Consider the following 11,037-nt stretch of genomic DNA (forward strand, 5'->3'; position numbering starts at 1 on the left):
GAAAATAATCTATGAGAAGTTGTTCTGAAAAAAAGCTTAACATTCAGATGTCGTATATCATCTTCACGGCAATATCAATGCCGTGTGCATAATTTACACCAGTGGTGACAAAGACGATGACTGATAAAAAGGCAAACATTTCAGATCTGGTTTCGATAATATCTTCAAAGCAACATGATTGACGTAAGCATGACTTACGTAGTGTCCACACATCTATGTATCGATCGAGTAACGACATGAAGTAGATGTAACAAGTTTTGTGACGTAACAAGTTTCGTGACGTAAACATTATCAGACAAATTGCTTTTTTTTAATTTTTTTAATTACATAGCGTCCACATATCTATGTATCGAGTAACGACATGAAGTAGGTGAAAGTTTAGTGACGTAAACTTCATCAGACAAATTGCTAGTTTTGTAAACTGTATTGGGTACTTCAAAAAGTAAAAACAACAACAACAACAACAACAACAACAACAACAACAACAACAACAACATTGTTTTGTTTTGTTTTGTTACCCAGCTCTGAACCCAAATTAATTTCTTTATTTATTGGCTTATTATGACAGCGGTACAATTTAGGCATAGAGAAAAAAAAGGGACGATTCTTTGCTCTCAATGGCATACTGTTCAGGCATCATCAGTACATATAATGCATACGCATTAATCAGCAGAGAAGTAACTTACATATCAGTGCGACCAATATAGCAGGCTCAAGGCCAAGGTGCTAAGAGAAACCATGAATATTTGAGCAAATATTGTTATTGTGTCGTCAGAGCATACAACGGCACTCGCCTTTATTATCAAAACAATTACTCAAATATCACAGCGACCAACTACCGAGCTTAAGCAAAGGAAATTTGTAACATGAGCATCATTGTTGAGTATATCCCTCATACTTTGTTGATTGGGAATAATTGCATTTGTCATCATTTTCACGAGTTTTCATTCACAAGCACCTGGGAAATAAATCTCATGTTCCCCAGGCAAAAATCCCCGGTTACCATAGTTGCAGGAAGCAGGTTATACATGAATAATCAAAAAGCAAACCCAATAGAAACGCTCGGGGATTTGTCGGCTCTTTTCATTGGTGTTTCCCCAGACCTATAAACAGACGACACGACACTGCTTTGCAAAGTTCCAAAAACGAACTTGCAAACTGGCAAAAGTAAACACAAAACAAAACTACTTCATGAAAGGTCATACATTCATCAAAAACAAATGAAACCTAGCGATATGTTTTGTCTTCTTACAGAGTCATGGGGTGCGTGTATATCTGTGTTTCGATACACAGACGTTCGGAGAAACACGAACGTCAAGTTCAAGTAAAACGACACCTGACACACACATTTTGACCCGTGCACAAGACGTTTTATCGATAAACGAAGCACAAATAAGAAACAATAATAAAAGCAAAGAAAATAGCAACAAGATATGCAAACATCTAACAAAGCCGAGCAAGCAGAATGACAGGTCTAATGAAAAACAAAGAGGTACTGAGTCCGAAACAAGCTCGCGATTCTTTCCTTCGCTGCACGACGCAAATCTTCTGTGACCTTTGACCAAACGTAGCTTCCACATTCGATCACTCAGCTTAATATTTACAACAGAAAGCCGAGGGGGTGGAATACCGAGATGAACCTACAGAACTGTGCATCCTCAAACCTGACATATTCATCCCAACATTTAATGAACTCAAAAACACAGAAAGTTGCTTTCACACGCCAGCTTTGATTGCCAGTGGTTATCAAACCGGGACTCGTGTGGTTATCAGCACGGAACCCGTGTTTCAAAGCATGGCTCCCTGGGTTGATTGTGCACTTATTTTCTCACAACCAAAAGGAAGACAAAAACGATGTTTGGTGGTTGGTTGACAGACCAGCTTTTTTTGTCGGTCCTCGGGGGGCATATCGACTTTTGTTTCATATTTATTGACCGCGGCCTTCGGCCTTGGTCAATAAATATGAAACAAAAGACGATATGCTCCCCCTCGGACCGACAAAAAAGCTGGTCTGTCAACAACCCATCAAACATCTTATATTGTCTTCATTAGCGTGAGGGGATGAGGCATGATCAAAGGATAAACTAAGAGTAACATGATCAAAGCATAAACTAAGTATCTCTCAACCAGTATGTAAAGTGCGTATTATCGGCACTGACGTAGTCCTCCTGATAACCGGTCCTTGCGAATACAATACTGTTTAAAAATGTTGCTTCTTAAGCAAAACGTCCATCAAGGAAAGAGTTTGTGTTGCGTGAACAGTCAAGCAAACTGTGTGGGCGGAGAGGGGGTGTTTGTGGCAGGGGTTGTTAGGGCGTGGGGGGGGGGGGAGATGCACTCTCATCGCATGCATACTGCCATAGACACTTCGCCATAGCGTCTGCGGTCTACAGAGGCACAAGACATCCCCTTCCAAATATACTTGATTAAGAAAATTCCAAGAACACTGATCATGAAAAGTCATGAAAGGTTAACGAATAAAACGTCTAGTATGATACAAAGCAGCACGTTCACAAGCACCTCGGCCTATCAGTCTTTTTAAGCGTGGAAACAAAATGCACAACAGTGGGGATGTCAATTGGCAATGGCATTCGGCGACACGCCAAAAAAACACCATATTTACCCTAATCAAATCGCCAAAATGTTGCAGTCGCTGTTGGGTTAAGGTGACGTCACGGACTTCCGAAATCCTCCGAACTTTGCCGAACCTTGAATGTCCATTTCAGTAAATGTAACAATGAAATTAATCCTGGAAGCATCGCTGGTTCAACAGACACATAACAACAAAGAGATGATGGATAAATACTTGGTTCTTCAAGGGATGGCATAAAGGAGCAAGTTTTCTTAAAAAGGTGTTACAAAGCCTACCTTTGTTGCACGTGTCCTTGGTCCGAGAAGTGTTTCTATACGCACATTGTTTTCCTAGTGCCGTAAACCCTTTTCCAGAGCTTAGCTGTGATTGCAGTAAGCTTCCCAGAAAGCTGGCAGGAGAACATTTTATGTTCAAAGCTGAGCAATGCACAACTGTGTTGCTCGTTTCTCCGGTTCATCATTTGCTTGCATCCGCACTTATGTCCCTTATTACCCTTTACTCCTCCTTCCCAACCCTCCCTTTTGCATTGTAAAAAGGAGCGCAAGCGTAAGATAGAATTTGTTCACAGAATAAAGCATCATCTCGCGATATTTTGTATCTGACGCGCGGACAAACCCTTGCTCGCACCCGTCTCCTTTTTCTCCGGGATAAGGTAGAACATACCCGCCCCTTCCCCCCCCCCCCCCCCCCCACCCCTGTAGATTTCTATAAGATTTGTACACACACCCATTATCGCAGGCGTCTTTTCATTTTGACTCCATGGATTTGACATTCAGCGGAACATTATGTAACATTGTTTATACAATCCTTCATGATTTTGACTCCACTCTCAATAAACAAGAGAGGTTGTCCCGCTGTATCCATCATGGCTGTACCCTCCCTTCCCCTTGGCAAATAATGATTTCATGTCTCATCCCAGACCAGAATTCCTTCTTACGATTTTTCTGACAGAGAAAGGAGACATGGCACTCGAGGAGTGTATTTTTGTTACAAGTACTGAAGTAGAAATTAAGTGTTCGCATTTACCGGAATTTGCCGGTTCTTTATTTCAATCAATCAATTAATCAATATGAGGCTTATATCGCGCGTAGTCCGTGGGTACAGTTCTAAGCGCAGGGATTTATTTTTTATTTTTTTAATTTTTTATTTTATGCAATTTATATCGCGCACATATTCAAGGCGCAGGGATTTATTTATGCCGTGTGAGATGGAATTTTTTTTTACAAAATACATCACGCATTCACATCGGCCAGCAGATCGCAGCCATTTCGGCGCATATCCTACTTTTCACGGCCTATTATTCCAAGTCACACGGGTATGTTGGTGGACACTTTTATCTATACCTATACAATTTTGCCAGGAAAGACCCTTTTGTCAATCGTGGGATCTTTAACGTGCACACCCCAATGTAGTGTACACGAAGGGACCTCGGTTTTTCGTCTCATCCGAAAGACTTGAACCCACCACCTAGGTTAGGAAAGGGGGGAGAAAATTGCTAACGCCCTGACACAGTGTCGAACTCGCAACCTCACGCTTCCGAGCGCAAGTGCATTACCACTCGGCCACCCAGTCCTTTATTTGACAATACCGGACAAGAAAATGTTTAGACGGTTAGTCCTGTCTGATATTTGGATTTCATTTTACATTGTTTACCTACACACACAATAAGTAACTTATTAATCTTTCTTTCGTCGGTTTTTGTGACCAGTTGTTCGAGTTTTACAAGTTGACAAAAATGAGCCAAACTGTGTGTCATCTTGAACACGCGGCCAGTACAACTGGCCTTGACACGGAACGATTCAAGGGGGGCAATCTCAAGTCATCTGAAAGAGGGAAATCCAAACGCAATCCGCCTTGTTCGATTTTATGGGCTTGGACGATAGAGAAAAATAAGAAAAGCAAAAGCTGGAGTCCAGTCTGGACGAAACTGCTATCAAGAACGCAGAATTGATTTTTTCTGAGTTTTTTTTAGCCGTAAGCGCCATGTTTATCGGAGCAGGAAACTCTTCCAGAGTGAGGCCCCTTTGTTGGTTTCACTGCGGTGAACAGCAGTTATGAGAAATTCGAAATGAGAAATGGCGCTTACGGCTAAAAAAAAAACTCAGAAAAAATCAATTCTGCGTTCTTGATAGCAGTTTCGTCCAGACTGGACTCCAGCTTTTGCTTTTCTTATTTTTCTCTATCGTCCAAGCCCATAAAATCGAACAAGGCGGATTGCGTTTGGATTTCCCTCTTTCAGATGACTTGAGATTGCCCCCCTTGAATCGTTCCGTGTCAAGGCCAGTTGTACTGGCCGCGTGTTCAAGATGAACTGTGTGTGTGCCTACTTCACATTTTCTTCTCTAATATAACTGTTCGGTTAGGTTCCTTCAGTGTTCAGGTTAGTTTACTAGTCTTGAGTTCAAGTTAATGCCTGAACCTCCTTCTTTTTCTAAGGGTTCTATATACAGAGAAAATGATGTAACATTGTTTGTGCAATGCAACGTGCTGTTTACTTCTCTCTATGTTAAAGACCTATCTCGCGCTATCAACCATCCCTTCTTTCCCACATTAAGAATCTGAATTACTCATTTGATTTTCTCTCTCGCGCCAGGGAAGCCTTACTCAAAGTTTGTATTCATCCCCACTGAGAGAGTTTTCGAGGTTTGTGCTTTGTTTGATGTTATTTTCGTCTCTGGCGTTGTTGTCGTCCCCGCTTGTCCAAACCCTGAGAAAAGTGATTCACCTTTTTTTTTATTAAACTTTTATTTAAGTTCAAGGAGTGCTTAAGCCAGAAATAGCAAACAAAATTGGGCTTAACGTACTAATTTCCAAGATTATGATTGAAGATTGAGTCTGGGGTATTAGACTGTTCAAGTTTGCACAAGTATCACCGCTGAATAAATTAGTTACTTAGAAAACAAAAACAATATTCGATATTCGAGTTAAAATATCCGCTTGCAATCAGTTCTGTATTAATCCTGTCTATAGTTTAACTTTGGTCGCGTCATTTAGGCGAGTGATATATATAAATGTTACTTCTTGTCCTCAAGGGTATTCCAGCCTTAAAGACAGTAACACCTGTATAATATTACAGACAGAACCAGGCTTTAAATAAGATATTAATATACACTTTGGCTTGATTACATACCACCAGTTACCAGCTTGGCTGCCACCTACTGAAAATCAGTGATTTTCCATGCTTTCTGGCCGAAGAGCAATTGGCTTAAGGCGGTCCTTAATTAAGCCCGAAGTCGACTTCGCGAAGTCTTTTTACCGAAAACTCAGTGCTAAAGTTTCGTGCGACTTCGCGTAGTCGACTTGGCCCAGTTAAGGACAGGCTTTAAACCACCAAGGATGTGATCCATCTGTTCTCAGCCTAACGCGACTCTACACTTGAAACGCAAGTCAACGTGTCAGACAAAGTAACCTCTCTCCAGCATGTGTTCTATGTCTTTTTCAGCCTATCTTCGACTTGCCCACCTCCCTCCCATTTTGTTCTTACCTCCTTTTCCTGGTACCCACCACCACTATGCACTGACCACCTCTCACCTCTCTCATATCCCTATCCTTCACCTCCAACCCCACCCTATCCACCCCCACCCTATCCACAAGAAAACCTGCAAACACAAGAACAAAGCCCAACATTGTTTACGGAGTCGAGACGGCGTTTAAGGTTCCACCCCTAGCTTCCCGACAGACTGAACAAATGTTGCATCCAATTTGCCTCCCCTCCTACACCCTCCTCCAACCTCTTGAACTGACGGTCTTTCCATCATCTAGTACGTATACGAATAATCTCCCACACAATATTTCACCCAACGACTTGAAGTTTGAAACATCATATTCTGAGACGACTGTTGGCTTTCCTCCTGGAAATGCCCGAGAACATTTCAGAGTTGACTGTTTACTCTTCAACGTCCGGGTGTAATGCCTTCCTAAGCGTGCTTTCAGACACCCCCCCCCCCTCCTCCCATCATCTTAGCGCCACCCCCCTCCTGCCGTCATCTTAGTGCCCCCCCCCCCCCCCTCCCCATTTTGGGCTTTTACCTTTGAAACCTAAGTTTGAAGCCAACCTTTCTCTCCCCCCCCCCCACCCCACCCACATTCTATTGCCGCCACCCACCCAACTTCTTGCCAAACCTGAAAACATAACAATTAAGACCATGGTATAACGTTGTTTACCCAGCCCACCATGCGTTTTAAAGCTTTCAATCGCTGCTAGCTTCCGCTCCGACTGATGGCCGCCCAAAATAGTTGCATCTAATGTAGTTACTGCAGAAGTGCTGTCTTCCATCGTCGCGCTAAAAATTCCTCCTCTTAACATCGCTGATCCCTTTTGATTGCCGTCAATGGACTCAAGGTGTGTGTTTTTTTTAGAAGAATGTTCCTGCTTTGTTGTTGCTGTTGTTGTTGTTGTTGTTGTTGTTGTTGTTTTTCCTCCTGGGCGAGAGAATCCGATTTAAACACAACACACACATACACACACACACACACACACACACACATGCACGCACGCACGCACGCACGCACGCATGCACGCGCACACACACACACACACACGCACACACACACCAACACACACACACACACACACACACACACACATACACTCACACATACACTCACACACTCACATACACATGATCATTGTTCTTTCCCCCCCCCCCCCTAAAAAAAAAAAGAAAAAAAAGCCTTTTGTGAACAAGCAATACACACTTCTGCAAAGTTCGTGTACAAAACGCCCTCTTTTTGTAAATAACCTTCCATTTATTCTTTCCTTTTTTCCATTTTATCCAGTAAGCAAACAGGTCGTAATTTACACAAATGGCAATGGTTAAATCCCTTCCTTAAACACAAACAAAACCAATTTTTAGTGCTTTCTTTGCTTGTAATTGTACCCATTTGCTTTTTGTTTTTGTCTTCTCTTTCCTTCTATTTTCTTTGTTTTTGTCTTTTAGTGAGAATTCAGTGAAAAATCCCTGGAGGCCCGTTCGGTTCCATTAAGTCTTATAATGGCGGCAAGACATGTCCTCGTCTTCTAAATCACGTGACATTCACATGCCCTCGTTTCTGTGGTAACGGGGGGATTTTTATGGTGCCGTTGTTCTTTGTGGCTGATTTCCCTTCTTTTGTTGTGAGTGTTTTTGTTTTTTGTTGTTGTTGATTTCCTTCTTTTTTTAGAGGCGTGTGTGTGTGTGTGTGTGTGTGTGTGTGTGTGTGTGTGTGTGTGTGTGTGTATGTGTGTGTGTGTGTGTGTGTGTGTGCGTGTGTGTGTGTGTTTGTGTGTGTGTGTGTGTGTGTGTGTGTTTAAATTCATAGCTTTTCTGTCTTTTGTACACAAAACATAAATACAAAATGAGGTCATCGACATCTTGAAAAGTAAGCTTATTTTACTCGAAGAACACAAGTAAAGGTCATTTCCATGCACTGCTGAAAGATTATTGGCAAAGGCAGATATAGTCAGAAATTACTCCCTTTTGACATTTCAAAGGATGCCTTCCAAAACCTTGACAAATCTGAGATGATTTAAAAATATGGATTACACAAGAAAGAAGGTACGTAATGTATTCATAGCCAGAAGGTGACAGCATAATGGCTACAGCAAATGTCGACTTTTTCCCCCTCATCCTTTTCAAATCGATGTTCGCGAAAAGATTTTCAATTGAGCCGTGGATGATGAATCGAGCAGAACCCAGATTACGTCAAACGCATTGCAGACTTACTGCAGTATCAACGCATAAAATAGCAGTTATTTCTGAACTCAAAGCGAATCGGTGGATAGCGATTTTGACACTGTCGACTAAGGGAGATGAAGGAGTGATTTACAACTCTTGCTGCTGGGTTTTCGATTGGTTCTGCTCTAATGAAAGGTCATGACGCTCGCAGCCAGTGACAACTCGGCGTGAAATCTGATGACACAATTATAGATCTATAGTCACACACTGCTCTGCTTCCATTAATATTTGATCTGCCCTCTGGTAGTGTCAACTTTCTGGTCTGTTCTTGGACAACGATCGAGTCCAATCTTTGAACCAGTAACAGCACTAAAATAAACACACACGCACACATACACAATCAAAGAATACTTCAATCGTCAGCTTTGTTGTGCAAAGTCAGAAAACACAAGTAGTGTTAAAGTTTTAAGTGAATAAAGGATAATTTGACTTTATTCAAGTTAATCAGCTTGCACTCATGGATGTACCACGTGTGTTTGTGAGTACTCTACTTTAGAATGTACCTTAAATTTAAACAGCGTTTACAATATTTGGGTATTATAATTTCTTCGTACAATCTAAATTGTCAGTGTCACGTTACGCTCCCTGTTGCGCACCTTCACTGAAATATTCCAGCAGACATAAGCTTACGACAGTCGAAGAACACGAGTCATTTTAGTACCTTAAAGGAGCGGATTGGATTGTACCTGATAATACAAACAAGTGAAGTAAAGCGAAATCATTACATTTAGTCATTATGTGGGCCTTACAGAACTTATTAACGCACATCCTTTGTTTCTCTCACAAAGACTACTCAGTTATCTGACCAAAACCTCGCTGCCTTCTTCTTCTTCTTCAGACATATGTTTACGTCATCTAAAAAACGAAAAGGTCGGTTCCAGTGCTACTGAGAACAGGAAGAACACTAAGCTGACCCGTGTTTTTAATGCACTTGTAGTCCCCGCGTAACTCGCTCTACATATTGTAATGCGGCCAGGCTAAGATAGTTGGTGTATGTTTCAGATAAAGGATGCTCTTACATCATGTAAAAGCCTGGGAAACAAATCTGTCATGGTTTACACGATCCCTTTTTTTTCTTTTTTTTTAATAAGGAGGGAAGGTATTTTGTATATGTACCTGGGTAAAAAGACACAATAGCCTAGACCCTCAGGACTCAGGACTCAGGAATGTTGCAATTTAGGCCATAGCCCATAAATAGGATGAAACACAATTACAAATAAAAAACATGTTCACAGGCAATCTGCTTTAACGGTTCAATCTTAGTATACATGTAAAACTGAAACAAATCCATCTGACAAAGATACTGGTTTTCCTTGACAGGAACGTAATATAAATGTACACTTCCCACATCTCAACCAAAAACAACTTCTTTTCTTTTTTTTGCCTTATAAATAAAAGTGGCTAAGCTCTTCACATGTTTAGGATTTTGTGACTGTACAAGTAGTGACAACCTACTGTACAAGTATTGACAACCTACTGTACAAGTATTGACAACCTACTGTACAAGTATTGACAACCTACTGTACAAGTATTGACAACCTACTGTACAAGTATTGACAACCTAAATGTACATGGTATTCTGCAATATTTATCAGGAATAAACTTTGTACGCAAGTCTTCATGTGCTGGACAAACAAATACAAAATGAACATCGCTTTCAATACATGTTTTGCAAAAGGGACAAAGCAATTCATCTGCTTGTATAATTTTATCATATCTGTGCTTATGTGGTTCGGTGACTGATATTCCCATTCGAAAATTGGCAAGGGCTTTAACACGATACCTGTTTACATCGGATCTTAAATAAAATTCTGTTCCAAATGTCGACTTATAATTTCTGTAAACTTCAAATCTGTCACTGTTTGACAAGTGGCTGGACCAATCTTGAATATTACAATCGATTAGACGTAGCCCGAATGTTCGCACAAACAAAGGAATTGACTGCACCCCTTGATTTTACCATACAAATCCAAATCCATATCTGCACAAACACAGGCGAATATTGGTAGCCCAATCTTTTTCATCCAGCTTCAAGAGCATGCTATATGCCTTCCTTGGTAACCTGTCTCCGTTCATTCTCGTTATTTTTAACCAATAACGTAAAGCACGCAAATGACAATTTACGAACATCGAATACCTTCCTGTGTCTCCAAGCACCATATCATTCGGAGCACGCACACTGACACCCAGAAACCTTTTCAGGGCAAACAGTTGCACTTTATCTACGATCACATGTAATCCACTGGCACCCCATACTTCTGCACCATACAACAAGATAGGCTGTACTTGTGCGTCAAACAACTTCAAAAACATCTCTGATGAGTTATTTTCCAACCTATATAAAGTGCTAAGCACACGAACAACAACGTGTTTTGCCTTACATGTTACAGAGTGTACGCCAAGTTTGTGTACGTCACAGACGACTTCCTAGTAGAGTCACCAATTATTAAGTCGGACATAACTGCTGACGTTATTTAAAAGATGGTCGGTTTGCGTACTGTATCCTTAGCGGATTATGACTTTATTCAGTTATTCTGCAGAAAAACAGAAATGCTGGAGAAAAACTGTTTGTTTCTGCAGCATTTCTGCATAATGTCATCTTTCGCGAGAGCAACGGTTTTTTTCTGCAGTAAAACAGTTTAACTGCAGTAAAATTGAAATCAAGAATGCAGCAGTAAAACGGTGATGTTGTTTTACTGGAGAAAAACTGTTTACACTTTTTCTTCA

The 11,037-nt window shown here is 41.0% G+C and overlaps 1 protein-coding gene across 1 annotated transcript in view; it reads right to left on the reverse strand.

The window, feature by feature from the left end:
• LOC138970172 (uncharacterized) overlaps nucleotides 1-9,152 on the reverse strand; it is a 37,063-nt gene extending 27,911 nt beyond the window's left edge. Inside the window, exons 1-4 of the mRNA XM_070342663.1 lie at nucleotides 9,117-9,152; nucleotides 8,402-8,484; nucleotides 6,699-6,715; nucleotides 6,125-6,192 (exon numbers count right to left, since the gene is read on the reverse strand). Coding sequence (XP_070198764.1) covers nucleotides 6,125-6,192; nucleotides 6,699-6,715; nucleotides 8,402-8,484; nucleotides 9,117-9,152 — 204 coding nt within the window. The remainder of the gene's footprint in view (nucleotides 1-6,124; nucleotides 6,193-6,698; nucleotides 6,716-8,401; nucleotides 8,485-9,116) is intronic.
• Nucleotides 9,153-11,037: the final 1,885 nt, after the last annotated feature.

This window comes from Littorina saxatilis, linkage group LG7, assembly GCF_037325665.1.
Source record: "Littorina saxatilis isolate snail1 linkage group LG7, US_GU_Lsax_2.0, whole genome shotgun sequence".
NCBI lineage: Eukaryota > Metazoa > Mollusca > Gastropoda > Littorinimorpha > Littorinidae > Littorina > Littorina saxatilis.